At 35.0% G+C, this 27509-nt stretch overlaps 1 protein-coding gene across 1 annotated transcript; it reads left to right on the plus strand.

Annotated features, from left to right (window-relative positions):
- Positions 1 to 14576: 14576 nt before the first annotated feature.
- On the plus strand, positions 14577 to 24544 carry LOC118747590 (melanopsin-A-like). The gene is made up of 4 exons (XM_036481642.1): positions 14577 to 15642; positions 18822 to 19010; positions 23378 to 23508; positions 23670 to 24544. Exons 1-4 carry the CDS (start codon positions 14708 to 14710, stop codon positions 24542 to 24544), a joined length of 2130 nt encoding a protein of 709 aa, XP_036337535.1. The 5' UTR covers positions 14577 to 14707.
- The last annotated feature ends 2965 nt before the right edge of the window (positions 24545 to 27509 follow it).

Below are 27509 nucleotides of genomic sequence, written 5' to 3' on the forward strand. Positions count from 1 at the left end.
AATGATTTGCAAGCGTTGCTCGTTAGTAAGTCTATTCATGATGAAATGTCAAAGCATACTGAGCATCTTTCTCTTTGACACCATGTCTGAAATCCCACGTGATCTGTCAAATACTAATGCATGAAAATCCTAACCTCAAAAAAATCACCCGTTATTTACATATGAAGCCAATCTGAACAGCAATTAATTTTATTACTCAAAGTGCTAATGTAAGTTTACATGCGCATATACATGCATATGATGCTTTCCATTTCCAGACAACCGGTCACGTACGAGCATGATTTTTAATTTGTACCAAACTCAAATACATGGTGTGTTGGTCCAAATAATGAGACACGTATTTTTTCTTTTGGCTCGGAAAAATTTATCACGCTTTCCCGCTTTTTATAATCGAAACTGTATGGTGGAAAGTGTGTTCTAATATCTATTTGATACACAAAAAATGATCACGGCTGTACTTTTTGCTGATATATTACATACATATGTTCCATTTAGTTAAACAATATAAGAATATTGTAGTATATACCACAAAATCGTATATTTTCTATAAAAAATCATCTCAGAAAAAAAAATCTTCGTTATTAGAGATTTGGGTTGATTGTCGTTCAAAGTGTCTCTTTCCCGATAAAAAAGTTTGAGAGAAAAAAAATACACTTTTTGAGAAATTAAATTTAAAAAAAAAAAAATTTTCACTTTTTGTTTATTGTTAAATAAAAAATTTTAAATAATGAAAATCAATAATTATATCATTCTATCTTGAAGTGACAAGAATTACTGACATTTGAGTAAAAATATTTGGAGGAATCTATTAAATTTTGACAAAGTTATGGGCATTTAAAAAAAAAGATTCCCACTGTCAATTCGAATAATCGATTTTTGCCTGAAAAAAAAAATCGTGTTTAATTCGGCCAAAAAAATTTTTCCGAGCCAAAAGAAAAAATACGTGTCTCATTATTTGGACCAACAAACAATGTATTTGAGTTTGGTCGAAATTAAAAATCATACTCGTACCTGACCGGTTGTCTGGAAATGGAAAGCATCATATGTACATATATGTAATGTGGATATGCATATTAAAGACTTCTTCATTACAGCATTTGCTGGATGTAAACAAATAAAACATTTATCTACGTTCAAGTGTTTATAAATTTGTTAAACAATTTAATTTGACTGTAACGCCATTTTCTATTTTGGGGATAAGGGTGTGCGTCACCCTTCCTTAGGGGCTGCCGTCCAATCTCACTTGCCAGCTTAGAAGAGATGCTACATTTTCTTCTGAAGCGTAGAAGTAATGGCCCTTGTAAGCACAAGCCTCCTACAGCCTCCTTTGTACTCCAACATTTTGCAGCATGCTACAAAGGGCAGTATACAATCGATAAAAATTCTATTTCCCGATTTCCCACTATGAAGATTGCAGTTTCTGTTTTTTTTACGACTGCTTATAAACAGTCAATTTTACATTTAAAAAATCAATATATTCGCGAAACAATGGGCCTAAAGTAATAAAACTGGGTTTTTAGTTTTTCTCTCTGACGTCAGAATTTGTTTAAAAGGACTTTGCAATTTAAAAAATATGATTATGATAGAATTAAAACAGATTACATTTTTTGGTGCAGAGGAACGACTTAGTATAGATAATGTCCTTTTAATATTTTATCCTTGAATATCCTTGAAATGTTGCAATGTTTATTTTTCAAAAAAAAAAATTATGTTAAGGACTAATTTATACTCGAATACGTCCTCGAATTTCGGCTAGGCATTTGTATTTTTTTTCTAAATTCTACAGAACTTTACCTTTCTTTGGACAAAATATTTTATACTTGAATCTATTAACTTAAAGTGTTCACAGCAAATCTTCCTAACTTAATCATGAAGAGAAGCAATTTACCACTGTAACTGCCCTGCAGGAAATGGGACTAGTTTGTAACTAAATTTTAACCAACTGTAGCATTCGACTAATGCTAACTATTTATTATCTATTTCCTTTAGCCGTAACTAAGTACTTTTGAAGGGCGATGACCGCAAAATAGTGAGAACTGGTTTCCTCTGCATTAGATGTCAACTAACTTGTAGCTAACTACTTTTGGACATAAATATCAATAAGAAAAACAAAATACTTTTTCGCTTTTTTTACCTTTTTTATTTAGTTACTTTATTTACTTTATTTTATTACATTTCATATTTGTTTACATATTTTGCTATAGGTAGCCCTATATTCGAACACCGTCAGACATAACTTCAAAATGATAATTTAAAATTTCGATATTCTTTTTATTTGCTCTAAATACGAAAAAGAATCTGCGAAGTTCAGAAAAAAAGTGTATTGAAAGTAATTTTTGTATGAGGATATTTAAATAGAAACTTGTAAAGAAAACAAACTCCCGATAACGTCTGCACGACTCTTGCACGACTTTATAACCACCTTAAAGTTGGTTTTGTTATAGCTAGTTAAAAGTTAGTTATTTATCGAACTGCCACAAAAAAGCTAACTAGAAGTTGGTTATTTTATTCAATTGATAAATTTTTTCTGCAGGGTGCTTTACACCTGCCATAGAATAGCTGAAAATTTAACTTTGCTTCTTCTTCTCTTGATTAACTAAGTATCTGCTTGCATTTTAAAGTATTTAGCTCTTAGTGCTTAAAATTTAGAGCTTCAAACAAAAAAGGCGAAAAGGCGTGAAATAAGCTTTTGAGATGACTGCAGGTGATGGGCACTAAAGCGTTTTAAAATATTTTCTTTTCGGAATTTCTTATATACATTGAAATACTCGAATTTCCAGTAAAAAAAAAACCATGCCAGAATCTAAGGTACTCATACATACATACATATGTACATATTTATGCACATATGAAGCATTCATACAGGTACCTCTACATTATGTACATATGTACAGTGGGTATGTTATCTTAAAACTCACACACTCACTTACAAGTGCTAGCTTTCAATTTCCTGTTTCTGAACTGGTCATTCTGTCTTTTTTTCTGCTTTCTCGTACATTCCATTCGAAGCAGTCAATGGCTAAAAGTGCCCGTTTGCTTCTTGTGTGCATAGTTGAGTTTGATGCCTCCTGAATCATTTCTGGGAACCTGCGGCGATTTACAATTTGAACTTCAAAATAGTTTCATGATGCAAAGTGAAATAACTCGAAGATGAACGAATGCCTGCAGATACTATGTGTATGTAGACATATTCCAGTTAAAAATAAAAGTGTGGGTAGAGGAAGCATATAAATTAATAAATATTTTCGAAAGTGACGAACTTTTTCAATGCAAATATGGCTAGTTTAGGCTTAGAATTGTCGTTTAACTAATTGAACGCATCTTCGTGTTTTTATGAGATTTACTCACCTATATATCGTCGTCACCTTAATTCACAAAGGCCCTAACAAACAAATTTTTTTTAGTTTACAGGAGAAGCAAAAAAAAAACATAATGAAATCGGTATCAAAAACAGTTAGGGCTTTTTAAAAAGTAACATCTAACTCCGTTCTTCTAGGAAGTAGCAAAAAAGAGAAAAAGAGGTACAGAAAATATCGAATACGAGTAGGTATCGATGCTTTATGTAAATCTGATATTTTTCAGGTATCGATACTTTCTATCCATACTAATTCCAACTAAAAGTATTGAAACCTGCGTGGTATCGTTTCATCCTTAAACACATTTAGACTCAAGTCATCAGGAATACTTTCATCGGACCATTCTCTGCCCAGAAGTAGATGCATGCACCTCACCGACATATTTTCTAGCTCAGCTGGCAATCGAATCGGACGACCCTACTGCTTTATTTATTTTTGAGCCGCGCTATTGCCGAATTGCTTGCCTTGCCCAACCATTATCCTGCTTGTTTACCCCTATTATCAGTTTGATTAAATTCTTTCCAAATCCTCACCTAATGCCAACGATAACTGTGATCCCATTGGCTTTTTGCTTTGCGCATTTTGCGGTTGAAAAAGTCAATTAAAAAGTTTACGAATTCAGCCGTTGTAATAACGCATATTTATTTATGTACATACGTATGTATGTATGTATAAACAAAAATATGATGAAGATGTTGTTAGTACATTTGAGAGTTTTGACACTGTCGAAATAAATACTCGTAGATATTCCACACAAATGCAAGTCAAATAAACAGATACATATGCACGTTGCTGGAAAATGTGTGAGAGTGACTCGCGTTAACAAACTCAATTGGCTAAGCTGTAGCCACCAACACAAAGTAATTACCAAAAACCGCGCGATCCACAAACCTTACCCCAATTTAGGGTGCCACTAACTGTGGTACATATTTGCATATATGGATGTGCATTAGGGTGGTGCAAAAATTCACGTGGGGGCAGAAGTAATGTCGGAACTTTTATGCTCTCACCCTCCAGGACTGTTCTATGCTGAAAAAAGATACCCTTATTTTTTATTTTGAAATCAAAAAATATTTAGAGCTCACTCAAAGCGCTCAAACTTTTCCATGTATTTTATATGTGAAAAAACACTTTTCGTAGAAATGGTATATAATTCTGGAAAATGAATATCTCTCGAAACTCTGTATCTCTTCAAGAGATTCCCATTTTATTATTTCTTTTAACCATTTTTTCATCTGCATTTTATAGGTTTGCCAAAACCCCTAGACAATGCCAGAAAATGCAATGGGGGGGGGGGGGGACAAATAAAAAATCTTTAGTTAAATGGTTAAATAAACAACAGAGTTTTGTTATTGGAACTCTCCTGAGGGGAACCAAAGTTTTCCGATCAAAAAATAGTGATTTTCAAGAATTCCAAACCATTTCCACGAAAAGTTGTTTTTTTCTACATATAAAATACATGGAAAACGTTGAGCGCTTTGAGCGACCTCTAAATAGTTTTTGATTTCAAAATAAAAAAATATGGGTATACTGTTTTTCGATATAGAAATATTCTAAGGAGGTGAGAGCTTTAAACTTACTTATTTTGGACCACCCTAATGTGCATACTCACTCGGACACACTTACCATTAGTGGACTTCTGTTCTCTGTGTCAACTGGACTGCCACAACTGGAAACGCTGGATTTGTGGTAGTTCATATGTATGTATGTATGTACATAGTGAAAGAGTTTAGTTATGCCAACTAAATATGTGTGTATACATATATCTATATAATCGCCGAAAATATGTATTTAATTAAAGTCAATATAGTGCAATATGCAGAGTTTATATTTGTGTATTTTATTTAAGTTTGTATAGATTAATAGATACTTAAATGCATGTACATATGTACATATATGTTTGTATTTTACTAGAATTTGCATTAAACGGCAAACAATTAAAATGCTGTTTATTTGTGTTGATTGAATATCGAAATGCCCACAAAATTAGTTGAGCACGAATTGACCGCATTTTGAGGGTTATCACCGCAATTTAAGTGAATGAAACCAAAATTATTTTAACTACAAAAAGTTAGTTTACAATTTTTGCTAACTGCACTTGGCTATTATGCATTCCTATGAACATTCTAGAGTTGCCATGAGTGCGAGCGCAGGTATATAAAGGCCTTGTTAAAGCGCGAATCAGCAAACTAAATGTTCAGTTGCAAAACAGAAAGCGACGAGTACAGAGATCAGTTGCCTTAAGGCTGCTTTTCACTATGTCAAATTCAGTGGCATTTTTTGTCAAATATGTGTGTGTTTTTTTTTTTTTTTTAAATTGGGACAAAAGAACGATCTATGGATTGATTTAGATCAGAACGGGTCTTCAGTTGTGTACATGCGCTGTATAATCGGTGAAGATACGAATAAAGGAGATAAAGTTGTATCAAAATATGTTCGTCAAAATGTGACATAGTGAAAACCAGCTCTTAGCAAGTATTGTAAAAGGTTGTAAATGTAGAATTGCTAAAGTGTTTGCTGTACAATAAAGTTTCCTGTACTGTAATTGGAGCGTTTGTTTTACAATACAGTATTTTTAAAAATCAATTCAGGAACTTGGTATTTCTGAAACAATCAATCAAGCACTGAACGGGGTCATCTGAGTTCACTTTTTCTTCCCTAGGGCCACCATATTTGACAGATCTTAGCTAAGAAAACTTATGTAGTATCACAATGTTTTGTTTATTACAATTATGCTAACCGAAGCACCAATTTTGGTGCTGACTAAAAAAACCATTCCTGACAAAATTAAGCCAGACGATAGGCGGGCTTAGGGCGCGGACGAGATTATGTAGAGAAAATTTATTTATTTTCTTAATATTACGAATATGTATAGTACAAACATATATACATACAGGCATGTAAAATATTCCCTGCAAAAAATTAAAAGTCATCTACCAAAGAAAAATGTTGAAAATCCAATCTGCCCCTCTGCTATCTATTAAACTACCAAACTGAGGTGTTGATTTTCAATAAATATTTATGTTATGCCACCAAATATGAAATATTCCCTCCAAAAAATTAAAATTCATCTACCAAAGAAAAAAATGTCGAAAATCCAATTTGCCCCTCTGCTATCTATTAAACTACCAAACTAAGGTGTTGATTTTCAACAAATATTTATGTTATGCCACCAACCGATAGGCGAGTACAAAGCTTCATATATGTACATACATATGTACAACAGAATAAGTATGCAATTCAGCACTTGTCACAGATTGCCCTCATATTGCTGGGATTATTGATTTATATAAGTATGTGCATATATTCCTTTAAAGCGCCAACCATAAGGCACAAGATACACCACCGATCACTGTCGCAAGGCTAGGAAACTATGCTGAGGGCAGCTTAAGTTGACCAAGTTGACAAGTGCTTGAGCCTCCTATGTATGTACATGCACCTGCACACATAAATGCTTACTCGTGCATATGTATTTATGTATATAGTGCAGTTACATATTGCTCAATATGGCATTTACTCGTATCTATGTATGTATGTATGTATGTGTGTATTTGAATGCACATTAGGCCTTTGCTGTAGTAACAATAAGTGTCGCCAGACACACAAGTGACAACCAACAACCACTGCATCTTCATGCATTTGCACCACCTAAATGCATAAGCAACAAAAAATGTGTTCAGTGTGCAAAAACAAGCAAACCATTGCTGACTAATTCAGAGCAACCAGTGGAATTGCATTAACCAAGGTGAAGGTAAATACATATACATAAGTATGTATGCGTGCATGTATGCATTTGCTTTTGCTTAAGTTTGCACTCACTTACACTACACTTACATACATACATACATACTTTGCCATAGAATTGCTCACTGTCGTTTTTCTCGCCCCGTTGCCATTATTTCTCTGTCAGCTCGCTTGTTTCCCCTTTTCTATTGCTTTTTCTGCTGCTGCTGCTGCTGCAGCCTCCTTCAGCTTGATTTGAGTCGGATTCCGCCTTTGATTTTTTTTTTGCTTTGATTTTACTTTTTTCGTTTGTGTTTTTGTGTTTCACCCGGACGACGCCGTATGCATTCTCATTTACTTGGCACAATTGTGCAATACTTGGCTTTTTACATAATCGCATCGAAATTTTGAGCACGTATACGCCCCGGTGTCCGCTTAAGCGTAAACAGACGGCGAAGAAATAGCGCATAAAATTGCATTGCCTTTTTGGTGTTTTAATACAATCCGAAGTTGATGATGAATTGCACAATTCAATGGTAACTAAGTATGTAGTGGGGGAATTGGAAATCATTAAAGTTGCTCTCATTTGTCGATACGGTGAAGACAAGTGCAAACATATGCAAAGGTAATTGGAAATTTGATGCGGCCCATTGTTTGACGGCCTAATTGTGGAGCAGGGACTGGGGATTAAGAAATAATATGCAAAAGAGTTTATCACTTTCATATCTATATACATATCGGTTTTCAAATATGGGGTGTCATATAAAAGCGCTTGGCCTGGTTTTATTTTTTGGAAAAGAGCTGCCACCAGTTGAACAATTAAATACAAATTATTTAAAATTCAATGCCATCATATCTGCACCATTCGTTCGATTTTCCAAAATGGGGTGTCAAATTAAAAGGCTTGGACTGTATATGCAATAAGGTTTTACTTTTTGGAAAAGAGTTGCCACCTTTTAAAAAATAATATTCAAATTAGAAAAAAAAACTAAATCAATTATTACAAAATGGGTATCAACCTAAATGGTTTTGAATAGCTTTGTTTCTTAGCTGAACTATAGGAGCGTTGCCACCTGTTTAAAAAATCATATGAGCTAAGAAAAATATGTATCACCATATGGGTACCAAATAAAAGTGATTTCAGAAAGTAGTAGTTTGAAAATATGTTGAAGAAGGTTGCCACCTGCTTGAAATGTCGAATTTAGTTTACTTATACACAACTTATATGAAACATCAAAATATAGATGTCAAACGAAGGAGTGTTAAGAAATCTTTAGTTGAAACGCCAAAAATATTGCGGACGTGTTGGAAGAGGGTTGCCACCTGTTTAAAAAGTTAAATTTAAGTTATTTAATAAGTTTAAAGAATTATTAAAATATGGGTATCAATGGAAGAGGGATTGAAAAACTTTTATTTCTGAACTGTACTTAGCGGCGTTGCCACATGTTTAAAAAATCAAATTCCACTTAATTCTTCAGTTAATTAAAATATGTATCGCAATCTCTGGCGAAGGAGAGTTAACAAGGATTCAGCTTGAAAATACTTCTGAAGAGGGCTGCCACCTTTTTGGAAGTATATGAAATATAAAAATACCGTAGTCAAACGAAAACGAAACGAATGTTAAGAAATCTTTAGTTTGAACATTTAGCAGGTTTGAAAAGGGTTACCACGTGTTTAAAAAATAATTTCAAATTATTAATTTTTTACGAGGGTTGCCATTTGTTCGAACAATCAAATTCAAATTAGTTCATTAGTTTATTGAAATACATGTGTAACGCAATATCAGACGGAGGAGGTTTTAGAATATTATAGTTTGGGAATACCTTTGAAAGGGAATTTCAAAAATGAGTGGTCAAATCAAAGACCTTACCTTTAGATGTATAGAAGAACTGTTTTCAACGGTACAGGGTGATTTGAAATTTCTCTTCACTGGCACTCGGATCTCTTATAACTCTGACGCGCTGCAGCCTTATGGCGAGTTCTGTGTAAAATCTTAAATAAATTAGTTGAAGCTGCAAAATATTGCCATATGGAAAATTTTTAATAACTACATTTCTGAAATCCACTTCAAGCGTAGACTGGACCCGCAAGACGTTCTCGCATGACCTCGGCGCTGCGCAAGATATTTTTCCAACCGAAATGCCACAATGTTTTCACCCGAACACTATCGGATAACGAATAAAAGGTCTTATCTCTCCAACTTACGACACAAGGTCATTATTATTAACCCATATGGCAAGGACCGGAAGATGAGCAAAAGATTCGAAGTAAAACATTATTTCTACACACATATGTTCAAATGTACTATATAAAACGTACAATTTTTTATTTTTTATTATTCATTCTCAACTACCGACTTAAAGAGAGGGATTAACCCATACCATGCCAATCATGTGAAATATTTCTCAAGTTTAAATTAAGTGTTTTTAATCTGTTATTTTTAAATTTGCATTTGATTGCATTTGTGCTTTGATCCAGTATGTCCAAGCAGCCAAAGACTGATAGTTGCTGTTTCGCGTCGTTAAAATAAACAAATTTAAACTAAAATAACAAACAAAAGGTATGTCGTGTCTGTGCGTGAGCTTTGTTTGGCCACAGGCTGTATTAGTGTGGCGATGCGTAAGAGATACTACGTAAAGTGCTGTTCCTACTTTGGGGAGTAGATGTGAAATCGCACAGGGTGCGCCGGAGGAGTTCCGATAATTTTAATTAAAACAACAGATAATATTGTGTTTTAATTCAAATGCTTATTCACAAGTTTATTCAGTTCGATAGAGTTCGTACAAAGTTCGATTAAGAACTTTACTTAATTTGCCCGAGTGGCGGTTGCGGCGGCGTTTATAAAGTGAGTGAGCACCGCTTCATCGGCGAGGAAGAGTCACACCGTACACTCAATTACAATACATTTGACTACTACAATGCAATTTCGAAAATACAAAGCAAGATGAGGTGACCGACCGTGTGTACAATATTATTCGAAAGCAGTGAAATTAATTTACACTAGCAAATTAACATATATGAAACGGTAACGGGAAGAGACGCTAGAAAATCACGTTGATTTTCAATCATTTTTTTTTTTGTTGATGGTGCTAGACACTTTCTCCCATACACACAAAATTGTCGAGCATATTTTATATGGAAGAAAATGCGAAACACCGTCCGCCAAAAAAAAAAAGATTAAAAATCAACGCGATTTTCTAGCGTTTTGAAATTTGCACTTTAACCTACTAAAATTTAATGAGCTATAAAATTGCATACCCAAAATTTTTCTAGAAATTCTGAATAAAAAGTTTAAAATTTTCGAGCGCAAATGTTTGTTGAATATTCATAATTTTTGTATGAAGTTTGAAATGTGGATTTATATGGGGCTGGTTAGGTAATGTGCTGCACTTTTATAAAAAAAAATATAAACATTAAATAAACAAAATAAAAATTGCCAAAACTAGGCAACATCTCACTTAGCTTAATCAGCTGACCACAAGGGGTCATACATACATACATATGCGTGTAGGATAGTAGCCACGGATACTTTTTTTTTGCATTTTCATTGCAACTATTAGTAATAAATTTATGATGAATTCTCTTATTTGTTAGCCCTAAAACCAAAAAAAAAATTGTGAAATTTTTAATTGAAAATCTCCAATGAATGCATTTTATTATTTTGTGGGCTGTTTTCCATGATTATTTATCACCTTAGAGCCATTTAGTTGAGCTTGCGCTAATTATAATTATTTTTGACCTTTCCCTGGAGAATTGCTCATTTTGCAAAGGTCGTCAACGAGTTGACGGCAAAGTTAAACGCCACTATACTTTATAAATTTGAAAACATTTTTGTGCGGATTACACTCACTTCATTCATTAGCGCCGCCTGTCAGTTTAGCAAGCAAGCAAAACTTCCAATGTCCGCTGATTTTATGTAGTAGTTGTTGTGCTCCTCAAACTTTTTGTCAACTTTTACATGTCGCCCTGTAACGGTGGTAAAAGTTTGCAGCCGGCTGACTCTGTGTTAAAGTTCGCGTATAAAGGGGTGTAATTACATAATATTTTTGCACAAATACACGTTTATACCAATTTAGCAAGTATAATACAAACTTGTTCCTTTAAAAGTGATATGTGCACAAAAAATTAAATTGCGCTATTAGTGTGGTTTTATTGTAAATGTAGTGTTATGGTATTTTATAATTATTATTTTTTGGTTAACAACCCACATGCTTACATCTAAAAATGCTTGTTAAACGAAAACTGTTATATATGTATATATATTTTTATTTTTCAATTTTTTTTTTTTAGATATTTGCTGAACTTTGCCGGCCACTTAGCAAACCACACTCGTCTATTTGCCATCAGATTTTGTGCAAAAACGTGTTTTGCTGAGGGATACAATCTGGCTGATTCAATATGTGCAATATCTCTGTGCAAGCACATGCATACATACATACATACATACATACATACATGCACACAGATGCCAAAACTTGCTTAAATCTACACACATATATGTATATGTATGTCAATATGTTTGTGCGCTGCAACCATTTATGCATTTTTGTGTTTTTTGTCTAAGTTTTTTTTTTTTGTTGGTGTGATGCAACATTAAGCGGTCGATTCGCAAATTGCTTGAGGCCGAAAATCCAATGAAAATATTTAAATAATTTTCAATATAAAAATAGATATCTATGTATGTGTATGTAAGTACTTACATGCAAGCCCTCGAAGGATATCGGCTGCTAGTAATTCAAAAAATTACTCATTCAAATTGCGTAACAAGCTTACTGTACATTAGAGTGGTCCATGTTTTGTATGGGGGAAAAAAATTTCATCACAGGAAACGGGGCACCCTTTAATATTTTTCCTTTGATATTTGTAATATCTATACCAACTTTAAATTTTCTACTGTAACCAATACTGGGTGCTCAATGACCCTGAAATCCTCTACTGGATTGCTTTGAAACTGACTGAAATATTGGCGATTTTTTTTTAGGAAATTTAAAATTGAAATATTCTCAGGTTTCTTTACCATTTTTTTGTTTAATATATGCACAAAAAACTTTTTGAGTAAAATATAAACATTTCATGAATATCTCCTAAGTTTATGCTTAGAAAGGTGGTGAAAGTTTGGTGCCAGCACCTCTTTCGGCAAGAGAAAAAATTTTGAAAGGTGCCCCAAATCCTATCTCGGAGATATAATAACGACAAAGGTCAAAATTCAAAAAAAACCTTACCGCGGTTAAGTGACTCATGTCTGTTCTCCTTGTCTAATCCATGTCTCATACTTAGTAAATTAAGTAGTAAAGGGTAGACATGTATTAGACAACAATAAGAAACATGAGAAACTTAATAGTAATGTGTGTATCCAGTTCATCATTTAGATATACCACGGAAAGGCTCGGGGTCATGCGAGCGCGCTAAATTTTACGAGAAAGTCAGCCCTTTCGTTGCCTTCAAACCATTCACCTCCCGCGACCCACCATAGCGTGAATCCAATGCGAGCTAACAGGTGGTTACTATATAAACGAAATTCGTTACTTTCAATCAGGGCTTCGGAGCAAAGGTTTTTTTTCATCGCCCCGCTCTAGCTTTTTTTATTTATTTATTTATTGCATGAATCGCAAAAAAAAAAACGTAGGCGAAATTTTTTTGACAATTTTCTTTTTGATGCAGAAAATCATCTAGACGCTTTAGAAGCACTTCTGCACCCAAAAGAAAAAATTCTACAACATTTTTTGGTAGTTAGGGCTCGATATGTATATACATGTGTATGTGCTTTTATGGATCGACATATATGTATGTATATGTATGAACAACTCTTTACATGATCCCAATGTATGTAGTTTGCCTTGTAAATAAAATGATATACATATATTAAGTCATCGTTTTTTCATCGCCGTTCAAATTCACGTGGCAATTATCCCTGACTGATGGTCATTGCGCAATAAACAATATTGCCAAATAAAATAAATAGAATGGAAGATTTTGTAAAACTAGAGTTGGGAAACTATCGATAGTCACACCATCGATGGTTTTCGCAATTTCTGGAAAGATTACCGATACTAACGCGATAGTATCGTTATTGTCATATTATCGATCGTTAAGCAATTTTCCGGAAAACTATCGATACTATCGTGATATTATCGTAAAAAAAAATAATAAATAAAGTGTTAATGATAATTCGCTTTGAACGATTTTAAAGGAATTTTATTCAATTCAATGAAAATGCAAGGATATTACCTGCGCTTCGAATGTTCCAGAGAAAGGATAGTAACGGAATTAACTATGTAAATGAAGTATCGATAGTTTTTTAAAATCATCGAAAGTGTTGGAAAATTAATTTGGAATTTTACACGTTTCAGTGGCAAAAATAACAAAAATTTAAGTAAATGTTTCAACAGAAGATTTTTCTTTAAGGAGCAAATGAATTTTTTTAGCTCTTAGCTCCTTGCTCCGCTCGGCTCCGAAGCCCTGCTTTCAATTATCGTTGCTTTGGTGCTCTACAGTTCTGAAAAGGGTGCCTGGAAACCATATCGGTTTTCGCTGCAAAGGAAGTATGTATGTATGTTAGTTTTTATTTGAACGTTTGAACATAAATTTGCACATTTGTATGTATGTATGTACGTATGTTATGTGTATATGTGCGCGCATGAAAACCCCCATTCATTGCATATTGAATATTTTAATGGCAGCCCATTTAGAGCGGATATCCTTTGATGAGTGCTTTGTCGGCATTCAATCGGTGAGCAAAAAAAAACCCAAACTTATAGTAAAAGTTGTGCGGTAATTGAAAGTTATAAAGTATTCTTCTTTTTTTCTGCACTCATCGTTCAGTTTCGGAAGTCTCGCAATTGAATTGAGCGAAGCACCATCGATGGTATTCAAAGCTTCAAAGCTTCAAAGCAATAACATAAAGTTAATGTTTATAAATTTCAAATAAAAATAAGTCGCTACATACTCGCCATGACTCGTTGATGAATACCACTTACAAATAATTATATAGGTACTTACTTAGTAAAATATATTTCACTAATTAAGTACACAAAGTTTGACTTTTAATGACTATGGAATGACTACTAACTAGACTACTTACTTGTGCTGCATACTTTGATACAATTTTAATTGAGCTTTTTAAAGATTTATTTTATTTTTTTTTTTTTTCATTCTTTCAGCAGTGCCCGCCAATGAAAGTGATTGCTGCTTGGCGTGATGAAGTGGAGGGCGTGTAATATTAAAAAAAAAAAATTTTTTTTTAAAATTTGCCAATAAGGACACAAGTTCGAGAGACATATGTATATCTAAAAGTATTGGTATAGACGCTGTTACACGCTGTCACACAGCCGCACTCAATGCGATTACATAGACATATTGAAAAAGAGACCACCAACGCAATTTTTTTAAGAGGGAAGAGCAGCAAAAGAAATCAAATTTCTTGCCATTTTTGCTTTATATATTCAATAAAATATTTCCTTCAAAAGCAGATAGATGGCTTCTTCATGCAGCACAGCATGTGAAAATAGTAAGAAAATAATTGCTCTGACATGAATGGGAAAACACTAAAGTACCCCGAAACCAACCTCCCCCGTGGGGAAAAAGTAACGACGAGTGCTTAAAACAATAAATATTAAATTGAACTTGAAATGGGCAGCCGCAAAAGCAGCGTAGTCGAAGCAGTTGGCGATTGCATCTTAAGCCACAGCAGCATCAGCACCAACAACAACAGCAGCCGCCGGTCATTGGCGACCACAAAGCAAACGAAAGGAGCAAGGAATTCAAAGGCACACTCATTACCGCAGGCTATAGTTGTTGTTTGTATACTACAAGGGAAACAAGCAGAGGAACAACCACGAAAGAGTGACGACACACTTACACAGAAAACGATTAAAAAACTCACCACGACTTACGCATCACAACAACAGCAGCGACAACAACAAAAGCAGGAAAACCCATCACTATTTCGACGACAAACAGCCGTCGCCGAAGACATCACCAGCTGCTACGCCATTCACTTTTTTTTCATTGTCATTAGCGTAAGGAACAACAAAATTGGTATAGACGTATTGCTGTTGGTGCAACATAGCATAAGCAATACTTCGGAAATGGTGGTCACGTGGCCGCAAGTGCATACGGCTACCAGAGGTGGTGCCCGTCATTGTAGGAGCCATAACAGCAGCAAGCGTGCTAATCGTAGCAGCTTAAGCAGCAGCAATAACAACAACACCTTGAACATGTTCAACATACCGGCAATTAATGGTAGTACGGCAAGCAATGTCAGCAATAGCAACAACCATACCGACGGCAACAACAGCAATAACTTTGGCAGTCAAACTGGTCGAGCCATTATGTCCGTTGCAACGACACTCGCCTCCACTTCGGCAACAATGGCAATGGCCAATATACCCACCACCAATTTATTACCACCGCCCACCACCAGCACGACAGAGAGCATCTGGACTGCCAGCTTCGACGAAAACAACTGGACACTTGACGGCGTTAGCTGGCCAACAATGAATCAAACATCGACGGACAAAGTCGATCTAATTGAAATGGATTTAGCAGCAAATGAAACGTTAAGGTAAGTATTTGAAGCAAACTTTGTGTGTGTGTGTGTGTGTGTGTGTGTGTGTGTGTGTGTGTGTGTGTGTGTGTGTGTGTAGGCTAATATTATTGCATGCTTGGCGAGTGCCAAAATGCTCATTTGAAGTAATGGGTGGAACGCTAACTGAGTCGGATGCGATTGCTTGAGGATAGAGGAGGATGGAAAGAAGAGCGAAACTCTTGAGCTCCATTGACAAGCGAAGAGTGATAGCTTGAAAATAGATTGGAGAGTGACACATAGCACGAAGGCAAATGACATTTGCTGACACTGATTCAGTTCACAGTAATATCTATTTGATGAGTATTTAGCTATTTCGTGAATCAACTGCGAGGGTGCTCTAATGGAAAATGGAAGCTCCCTTCTCTTCAAAATTGGTTCGGATAAAAAATGTCGGTTATATTCTTGAAAATTTGGTAAATAGGAGAATTCAATATGGCGGAAAGAGCTGGAAAAATTATTGGATTCACTTGAAATTTATTATTCGGGTATTTAGAGGATGTTTACCGATTTTTTTATCTGAAACAATTTTGAAGAAATTTTAGGTTAATCTAATAATTTTTCAAAACTCTGTGCGCCATATTGGATTTTTTACCTGAACCAATTTTCAGCGGACGAAGAATACCGCTTATAGTATTTTTTTTTTTAAGTTCGTTTAATTTATGTAGAGTTTAATTAAAAAGCTTTTATTGAGCTTGAGGTCGTTTTTTTGCAAATAATTATTAAAAATAACACTAGTTCTATAAATGGCAGAAGTTATAGGTGCTATTTCGGAGATTACCATATCGCCTCATCAGACTTCTTCATCGAGGTCACTGAGATTCGAACCAGCTTAGCAAGACCACTGTCTATCCACTGCGCTAAGGTCGCCTCATAAATTGTTTTTCCACTTTTTCACATGTCAACCCAACTACAATCAAGGGCCGCTATTCTGCTGCTATTTAGACTTGATTATGTGGTTAATGTTTTTTTTTTTGTTAGTTCAATTTCATTTCATTTAATAAACAAGAACAATTAGTACAATAAGAATTTTCTTCTCTTTTAGCACAACAAAAATTTGCATTAATTGAAATTAATAACACATAAACTATTACAAAATTAACATAACTATACAAATGTAAAATAAAATATAAAATATAGGGACTTAAACTAATGTTAATGGTCGCTCCAGTTAATTGGAGAAATGAGAATATATGATTTTTTATACCCGAGCGCACTTGTGCACAAGGGTATTATAACTTTGTTCACATAACGGTTGTTTGTAACAGCCAAAACGAAACGAGATAGATATAGACAAATGTGTACATAAATGATCAGGATGAAAAGAGAAATCGATTAAGCGGTGACTGTCTGTCCGTCCGTCCATCCGTCTGTCCGTCCGCCTGTGCACACGATAACTCGAGTAAAAATTGAGATATCTTAACGAAACTTGTTACGTGTAATTCTTTCCGGAGTGGGGCGGATGGTATTGAAATGGGCAAAATCGGACAATAACCACACCTACCTCCCATATAACGGTAATTTTCAGAAATACGAAAACTGCGATATTTTAGTAACTAATGCATATTATTCACTCAAAATTGATATTTACAATAATTTCAAGACGAAAAACAAGAAGAAGATTTTGAAAAATAGGCGTAGCCACGCCCACATATGGTTACATGTGTATATCTTGGCAACCGCTGCACCGATTTCTTCCAAACTTGGCACAGTTGTTGACCCTGGTACAGCATAACCACGCCCACATTCCATATAAGGGTAATTTAGAGAAATACAAAATCTTCGATAAATCAGTAAATATTAAAGATAATTTATTCGCAATTGATTCTTGCAACAATCCTTTACCAAGAAATACGTTTATGATAAAATTTTGGAAAATGGGCGTGGCACCGCCACATATGATCACATATATATCTCGGTAACCGTTCTACCAATTTGTTCCAAACTCGGTGTTGTTATTGTACTTGCCACATAGAAGCAAAACGTTGAAAATTATTGAAATCGGACTAAAATTACGGCCGCTTTTCATATAACGGTAAATTTCAGAAATGCTTGAAACTTCAATATTTCGAAATTTAAGGACTCTAATTTACTCAAAATTGATACACCCCGGCTTACCATGTAGCGGTAGCTTTCGGTAAGGTGAAAAGGCATATATGTAATACTTGCGCCGGGTATTTAATGTTCGGCTCCGCCCGAACTTAGACTTTCTTACTTGTTTTTTTTTTTTATTTTTAGATTTTATTATTTAAGAAAGAAAATATTTTTTTGTTTTAATAACAGTCAATTTTTAGAAACTTATTTAATATTTTTAATTTTTAAGGTTTTCTGGTTTAAAAGGAAAAGTGTACCTTTTTATTTCTTAAATTTACTTTATAAACAATTTTTTTTTTTGTTTAAATATATATTTTTTCAATTTGATGAAAGTTTTAGGAACATTTTAAATTATATTTATTTTTTCGTTTTTGATTAAAAAACGGAAACGCTTTTTTTATTGACGGTAGGTCATCCTAATGAATTCACAACGATTTTGGAAAATAATAAAACATGGACGTACAAAAATACAAAAAGAAAGAAAAGAAAGAAAAGAGGTGTATCCATAGATATACACATATCGCCTGTCAGCGCACGAACCATAGCTTCTTTGGTTCATTCATACATATTTTGAATGAAAAAAGCAACTCCTCGAAGCGTCAATTAAGTAAACGTGACATATTTCCTTAGAAAATATTATAAAGTAAAAAATTCACTGACGAATAGCTAGCGAGCCAACCAATTTGTATGGCCAGATATGCGAGAAATAAGTTTTCCAACGACTTTTCAGGCGAATGCAGATGAATATTTAAGACAAAAGTTGCAAGCACTGACGAATATTTTATTTTATTTTTTTTTTTGTTTTTTTTTTTTGTTTTTACTGGTTTACTCCCCTTTCTTTCAACATTTCAAAGTAGTTTTGCAACAAGCGCTTCTCTGTGTGTGTCTTTTGGCTTTTTTCTACCTCGACAGCTGTTTGAAGCTCTTAAATACATTTGTTACAATGCTTGAAGTAACTAATATTTTTGCGTCTACATTGTACCTTTTATTCGACAACATAACTACTTACCTACCTACCCTACATATAAATGTACATATAAATTTAATTGCTTTTACAATTGCAGTGGCACATATCCAGCACTGAGGCGTTACCATGGCGACTATGACGTTTCATATATAGCAAGAATAAATCCATTTTGGTTGCAATTCGAACCGCCAAGTACGCGCACTTACTACATTATGGCCATAATCTATATCATCATATCGAGCGTCGGTTGTCTTGGCAATTCGCTTGTTATATTTATGTTTTTACGGTAAGTGCACATCTAGAATATAATGTTAATTGATATACTATTACATACTTACTTGAGTGCACAGAGCGGTGATTCAACTCTGTTGAAATTCAATCAATTTCCTTCGCTTGAGAGATAAAGTAGAATCTTCGAGTAAATTTGCTATTACTTAATTATATATAAAAAAAACAAAATCAAAGGAAAAATCTATAAAAAAAAATACAGTATCACGTTAGGTTTCATTTGGCAAACATTGTGGGCGATACTGTTGCAGCATGCGAGCGGTCTGGAGATTTCACTATTCTTGGAAGCTTCGTCTTTATTCCTGTTAGTATGGGTCGCTGCGTGGTTAGTGTCGCACCAATTAGCACTTTCTATACTCATATCCTCCTAGGGATGAAGTATGTAGAAGCCGAAAGCGAGACATTGGTGAATTTTTACACGGATGGGAGGTGTATTTTGTAGGGAACTCTCTATTAATCTCAAATTTTGTGGTTTCATATAACTGTAGTTTTTCCCAGTAGAGGTCGCCTTTGAGGAAGCAGTCGACGTGTCAAGTGGCAATCAGGGTGATGAAATCGTTCAGATGGCGCTCTAGCCTAGTAGGAGCTTAGGTTATTTCACTTTGTGCCAAATTGAAAAATTAACTGCCGATTGAAGTAAAATGGGGCCAAAAATGGCATCGTTTAAGCCAAGTTGGCAGTCCCGATAGGTATATTGCACAAAAATGGCGCTGCAATTGATTTGGCCAGTCCAGCTACTCTTGAGTGCTTGAGAGAGAGTGGAGATACCTTTGGCTACTTGCGAACTACCCGTGGACAAATGGACCTTGCGTTAGCAAAGGCACAGATTCAAGAGGTCAAGGGATCTTTTTAGGCTCACAAAGTCTCAGCGATCAAGCTTTCGGCCAAGTGTGCCCTCGCTTAGGGCAACCACTTTAACATAACCGTAGGGAAGTTCTGAATATTACTATTATTATTACTATTTATTATTAGCTAACAGTTTCAGAGTACAGATCTGAGGCTAAAAATTTCCGAGGAAAATTTCTTTCCAGACCGCGAAATGGTTCAAATCATTAGCAAACCGGTTGTTCCTTCTATTAAAATGAGACGGACTTTTTATTCTCTGCTCACGCTAGTACCATTTTCCAAGATGGCAGAAGATTTTTACAACATACAACTCAATTACCTCAGTCATGGTATCTCTCCTGATAGACAGCTGCTTGGTTGGATTCATAAAACAAGTGTAAAACAAGGTGTTTTAATTCGGAGGTTAGGTATATCTGGTCTTCTAACAGTTCGAGAGCGATCACACTTTTCTCATATTCGTCCTACGCAACCTCTCTTATCCCTTACGTTGCACTGTCTTATTGACTTAACCGTCATGAGACTTGGAATGAACCCACTAGACCATTGCCGTAATTTCACAAACATAGAAAAAAAAAACGAAAATGTACAACACATTATACGAGTATGCCACTGACCGACATTAAGTCGAGAAATTTTCGTCTGCCTTGCAGAAATCTGACAGTTCGGTATAAGGCGTCAACAAAGTGGTTTGCATCCCATTATTCTTCTTAAGTGAATAACCTACTTATCGGTCTTATTAAATCAGCCACTTATGAATAAAATGCACACGACGACACGCCCGATTGAGCAAACAGTGACTAAATACTTGAGTGGGAGATTATTTGATGAAGGACGTGCGGTGCGATGAGGCATACAGGTGAATGGTACTAAATACACCTGACAACTGTCTTCTGAGTAGGCTGCATAAAGTGTTGACTAAGCAATTGCAGTTGTGGAATCAAAGTGGAGGGGGAGAGGGGAGTCTGTTGACCCTGGTACATTTGTTGAGTTTGCCACATGTGCAAGAATATACAACGATACAAATGGATCTACATAAATACATAAATATTTCAAAAATGCTGAGGTTTAATATCCTTCATAGAACTTCAAATAGTCCTACGCTTGGCGTTTTCTGTCTCTTCCCACAAAATGGCCAAGACACTTATACTGTACATGCGCATGCACACACATACATACAATTATAAATAAATAGTTATATATATATTTAGTATGTATGTATGTGCATCATGTAATTAGTGCCGTTTATTACGTTCTTATTTATGTCGGTTCACATGTTTAGGGCTTCCGTCACCGTCAATGTAGTAATTCCTTTCAATGCAATTCTTAGAAAAAAAAAATTTATGAAAAATAGAAATTAAAAACTTAAGCCACTTGATGTATGTACCCGCGACAAATAAGGTTTAGAACAAAGAATTGTGTGAAACTTGTTTCGAAAGATTTAATAATATAGTACGCTACATAATAATAGTGGTAACAAGCAACAAGGGTCATTTCTCTTACGTGAGTTTCTCTGTTGTCCATGCGATACTCATTCCCACATAAGAATTTCTGAGAATGATAATATAAATAAGTAGGTGCGAGACAATGCAAGATTTTACACAAGGCAAGCTATGTATGTAGAAATTTAACCAGAAATTAAAAATTAATTTTTATACTGAATTTCCACGTAACATTGAATTATCAAACTGTATGTATGTCATTAGAAAAATTTTTTGTGAAAAGATTTACAGGCCAATGTTGGCAACTGTCTTCAAACTCACCACAGTCTTCACAAAAACAAAAACATTCTGTTTAAAACAATAAAATCTAAAAATAAAATTAAAAAGAAAAATATTAACAAAGGAGAATAAAATTGGTTCCTAAAAATTAATATAATATAATCTAAAAATTAAAAGGCAATTAAATCGAAAAAATATATCAAAAAAATATAAAAATAAAATAAGTACCTAAAAATTAAACGCAATTAAATTAAAATATATTGTTTTTTACAATAAAATCTAGAAATTGAAATAAAATAGGAAAATAATTTAATTAAAGAAAACAAGAAGAAATGTGTTTCTAAAAATTGAAGTAAATAAAAAAATAAAAACCTAAAATAAATTACAAATAGAACAAATAAATAAAAACAAGAAAATAAAATAGGTTTAAAAAAAATAATTGAAATTAAAAAATATGTATATTTTTCTTTTTCAAATTATAAAATCTAAAAAATTAAAAAAAAACTGCCGCATCTTCAGTACTCGCAGTATCTCGTGCTTTGCCCACTCGGCCATTGGGACTGTTGGAGCAGCGCGAGCAAAATGGTATACGAGTGCTTTCTGTCAAAACAGCTTTTTACCTTAGAAGTTGGCAAGAGAGCTTTTTTTTAGAGTTTCGTGACAGAATAAACAAAATCTTTCAAAGTATCTTGCCTGCTGTCTTTCAATTGCCTTACAACTCGATTATGGTTTCGTATAGCCAATAAAAACCTTCGGTGAGACGCCCCATCTCTACCCTATTACCTCTTGACAGCAGTGTAGAGCCATTGCTGCCTTTTTTACGCGGCCTTCAATATTCGGTTCCAACATAACTTCTTGCCTTTGATCGGGTCCAAGTACTTGGCCTGGTCAGAAAGCATAGTTAAAAAGCCCCCTAACGAGCACAAATTTATATCTCCAGGTAAATAGAACGAGCTCCGACTTTTGGAATCGTGACCAAATTTTAGCAATTCATATTTTTAGAAAAGGGTGTAAGTAATTCCCAAGTAGATTAAAAAAAGAAATCTGCAGAAAAATAACTATGTACATGTGTATGTTTGTTGTTATGTTATGTTTAGCTCAGAATCCGACGACAATGCAATATTAAAAATGAATTAATTCACTGTAGCGCGGGAGTAGAGATATTTGAAAAAACCCCCATTTATAGTCCAAATTGATTCATATTTGAAATGTATATTACCTACATAAAAGGAAATAAATCCACAAAAAGTGAAGCCGGTAGGTAGCGCGGGGATCGATATATTTCGAGAGGGGAATCACTCTACAAAAAAACTTGCCGGTAGGTGGCGTAGGAGTCGAGATATTTGGGGAACCTGGTCCGATTTGCTTCATATTTAGAAGGCTTGTTTTAAAAAGATTTTTTTTTACTATTAACTTATTTCATAATACATCTAGGTACATATATATATGTATTATACACCTGCACTTAAATAAGTAACGAAAGTTTCTTTATTATTTTGAGTTTAAGCTTAAAATGTCGTGTGAAATGTTGCATACCCTAAAATTCCGAATCTACACCATAGTAGCTTCATAATTTCATACAAAATTTTGTGTAACAAAAAAGTTTCCAAAGTACTTACGTATAGTTGTTTACAAATAACGCATTAATGATGACCTCGTTACTTACATATTAACGTACATATGTATGTATGTATGTTTATAAGTAAAGTTATGAAGTCTTCTTAAGAAGGGCATGTCTCTTGCTTTACTCAATTACACAAAATATTTATTAAAATTTTAATCGCTTTTTCTATTTCTTCAGCTGTAAGTCCTTACGCACACCTGCAAACACATTGGTTATCAATTTGGCTGTGAGCGATCTGCTCATGTTGATGAAATGTCCCATTGCCATTTACAATAACTTCAAACAGGGCCCGGCGCTGGGTGATGCTGGTAAGTAAAACCGAAATATTTGAATTTCTTAGTTTGTATGAAAAGAAAATAACCACTCCTGAAGTTGTGAAGGCCTACGTAACTAGGTGTCCATATGTATTTATATAAAAAATCGCCACATTTTTCTAATGCTTAATTTTCTTTCCCCCCTTCGCCTGCAGGTTGCCGCATTTACGGCTTTGTCGGCGGCCTTAGTGGCACCGCATCGATCGGAACCCTAACTGCCATAGCACTCGATCGCTACAATGTGGTCGTACATCCGCTCGACCCGCTACGCAAGACAGCCAAAGTGCGATCCGCATACCTAATCACAATGATTTGGATCTACAGTTTTGCCTTCTCCATTGTGCCGGCGCTGGATATTGGCCTCTCCGTTTATGTACCCGAAGGCTTCCTAACCACCTGCAGTTTCGATTACCTGGACAAGGGATTGGGGCCGCGCATTTTCATGTTTGCATTCTTCGTTGCCGCCTGGTGTGTGCCCTTTAGCATCATCTGCTTCTCGTATTTCTACATCTTGAAAGTGGTCTTTGCCGCCAATCGCATACAATCGAGCAAAGAGAAGAATAAAACTGAACAGAAATTAGCATTGATTGTGGTGGGCATTATCGGTTTGTGGTTTCTAGCTTGGACGCCCTACTCCGTCGTCGCTATGTTGGGCGTTTTCGGCAAGGAGAAATATATCACGCCCCTGGGCTCAATGATACCGGCGCTCTTTTGTAAAACAGCCGCCTGCATTGATCCCTACTTCTATGCGGCGACACATCCACGTTTTCGCATGGAATTTCGTCGTCTATGGTTGGGGCGTGGCCATTTGCGACGTACCTCTACGACGCGTTCATCATATCTAACACGCTCGTCAACGCGACGTTTGCGTGTTATTAGCGATGTGGATATGCGCAATCGCAGCAATGAAAACGCGAAAAAGCAAAATAATTTACAAGCTCTGCAAGAAGTGACGGAAGAAAACGATGAAGATTATGATTTTTCGATACCGGGAAATTTTAGTGATGCCATCGAACAGAGTCGCTTCTAATAAATGGAGATTAGTGTGTAAATAACAATGTTGTTGTAGTTGTAGAAATCTATAGTTAGGGGTTACCCTTAAACTCTTTAATTCTTAAACTATGTAAAACTCGAAAGTTTACGGGGCTGTTACGGGAACGCCCCCCCTTTTGCAAATGTGTAAAAATTTAGGGGCGTAAAGTGAAGTGTTTTACAAGTTGAAAAGGGTTTTGTGAATGCATTTTGTTTCGTAGTATTTTTCATAATAGCCCGTCAGCTCGAATGAATGCTAAAATATAATTAAAACTGCGAGAATTAACAGAAAACCCACGTAAATACAGTTAGTTGATGAAATTTATTAGTTTTATTCACGTATTTTTCTTTTTTCATCACACATTTTAGTATAAAATCTTCGGGCCCGCGGCAACACTGAAGCTTACGAGGTCGTTTGCGCATCAAATTTGCCTCGTAAATTACGAGAGGCACGTAAATAGAGCTCCATGCAAATTTTGACAGTTCTTTTACGAGCTCGTAAATTTACGAGCTTTACGAAGCTTTCACAAGTTTAAGGGAAGACCCCTAGATTTGTAACTAGTTTAGGCAGTAAGACGACACAATGCGAATTGACAGTAAGAGAAAAAAAAAAATACTCAATGCCACCAAAAATGCCATTTCAGTTAGGTCATTGAGATTCCATGAAACCTTCGTTTGTTTTTTTAAAACTTAAGAATAATAAATATGTACGCATAAATACATATACAGTTAGAGAATATACTATATTTATATAAATAAAAATAGATTTTATTGAGTGTGTATATTCGAGTTTTGCTAGTAAAATAAGGCTTTGCAACTGATCTTGAAGAGACTTTTGATAGATGAATGCTATGTAAAACTTAGTTTAGTATGTAAGTCTGCATATGAATGTTGTTAGAAAATGTTATGGTGTCATTTTATAAATCACTCAAAAAGATGTCTGACTTATTTAGGGAATAGTCCCCGAAAATATCGACATAAGCTTTTAACTGTAAATATTTCAAAAAATATTCTCCAAAATTTCGACTTGTTGTCAATCATTTGCATGTATGCATGCAATATTGAGACGCATGTGTCTCAAATAATATTTAACTTGTGTCAAAACAGGTTAAGGAGAAAAATTTAAATTGCTACGAAGAGACGGGTTAAAAATACCTTTTGATTTGTCTTAAGCAGGGATCACACGATCTAGAAATAATGAGTTCAGCTCAATAACAACTTTTCAAACAACACCACTCTGTAACTGTGAAAATATACAAATCTGTACAAATCGTGTGATCCCTGCTTTAGCTGCTTTAGATTCTTTCGCTCTTTAGTGGCATAAGGCGATAATCTCTTCACACTTTTTGGCTTATTATCTCAACGAAGCTGAATTATATGATACTTTTCTTAGGTATACTTAAACCAGTGGCATTGCGTTTTTCTAATCAAAGTGTATTGACATTATTTCGATGTCGTACCCTACTTATAAGAACTTTTCGCGTAGTTATTAGCGCTCAAAAATTTCCGTCTCCATATAAATTATGTCAAAATCCGCAATTGGAATTCGGAAAACTTATAGGAGGGTTTGAACCTAGATATATGTTTTTGCTTTTTACTGTAAATTATAAAAACTTTTTTATATTGAACACGCCCATGCAGTGAAATCTTAGTGGCATTTCCCAAATGGAATTTGCATATTTCACTCAAAAGCCAATCTACAAAAAGTTTTCGTACCTACATTAAGATAGGTACATTATGTCGCAGTTGCTTTTCCATAAAAAAAACATGATTTTGATCGAGAATTCCGTGTATTTTCTTACATATTTGTCTGTATCTTCATATCCGGGAAATACTGCACTTGCAATCGTCACAGCAACGAGCGAATCAATCGCCCCAACCTACAAAGTTCGCTCGAAGCACACACATATCCAATTGATCGCGTCAGTGTGTGAGTTTGCTCTTCATCGATTTAGATCAATAGTGGTCACACTCACGTAAACGGTCAATCGTTTACCTCTGGGGGAAAATGAGGAATGCATTACTTTTTTATTCAGCAAAACTTAAAGATTGCAATTCAACGGAAACATGAATTATATTTGACCACCAGGTGAGTTTCTCTGTAAACCAAAGTCTCTTTTGCTGATTAAAATTGTAGACTATGCAAGTCTGAAAGCAGCTCGAGAACCGCGGTGGGTGTTCTCATTGAACTACTTAGTGACGCCCACGCAACAGGTAGATCGTTGGAGTTAGCTGAGCTTGGCCTGCGTTGGCTTCATTTCGGTTTGCTTGCCCAAGATGTGGGTTTCGTTCAATTTAATAAATTAGGTCGTCACCTAAAATGATTTTATGCTGCGAAATAACATCGTGGACATCTTGTAAAAATCTAAGGCGTTTCAAATCTTCTAAACATGGTAGGTTTACGATCTCATTTTGTCGTATATTTTGTTGAAAATATGAATACAAGTTCCATGTATCGCATAGCTCTTGGTCATCAGTCTCGCGATCTTGTATATCATTATCAGCTTAATCTCACAGACACAGAAGAAGTTTGAGTCCCTAAGACGGAAGAATATCCTGTGATGATTCGAGATCCCATAATGATTAGAGTATAGTTTAAAACGCCGCCGACTCTAACATCGAAATATTTCAGCGCAGTCGATGCACGCAAAGTACCGGTACTTACCATACCGGTATTACCGATCACAAAGACAACATACCGGTCTTGGTTCCGGTTCTTATATATGAAAACGATCGATAACTTAAACATAAGGTTATCATTGGAGGCTGGTATAGACTTCTGGGCCAAACTGTGATAACATTAGAGAACCAAATTCAAGCTCAGTCGGATTTTTTTTGGCCGAGTTAACGATTGTTGAATGTAAACCAAAAGAAGTGGATCTAGTAATGGCACCATTTTCTTTTATCTAGGGTTCCCGCTTTAAGATTTTGATCAACAGAGGATTTTTCTAGAATATATGTAT

This window comes from Rhagoletis pomonella, unplaced genomic scaffold (genome assembly GCF_013731165.1).
Source record: "Rhagoletis pomonella isolate Grant_MI unplaced genomic scaffold, Rhpom_1.0 Rhpom_scaffold_00012, whole genome shotgun sequence".
Classification (NCBI taxonomy): Eukaryota; Metazoa; Arthropoda; class Insecta; order Diptera; family Tephritidae; genus Rhagoletis; species Rhagoletis pomonella.

What these genes read in the sequence shown, in the direction of transcription:
- LOC118747590 (XM_036481642.1), top strand. Translation starts at nt 14,708, where the DNA reads ATGGGCAGCCGCAAAAGCAGCGTAGTCGAAGCAGTTGGCGATTGCATC. An exon ending in GTTATATTTATGTTTTTACG is followed by an intron (nt 19,011 to 23,377) that starts GTAAGTGCACAT and finishes CTATTTCTTCAG; the next exon opens with CTGTAAGTCCTTACGCACAC. An exon ending in CCCGGCGCTGGGTGATGCTG is followed by an intron (nt 23,509 to 23,669) that starts GTAAGTAAAACC and finishes CTTCGCCTGCAG; the next exon opens with GTTGCCGCATTTACGGCTTT.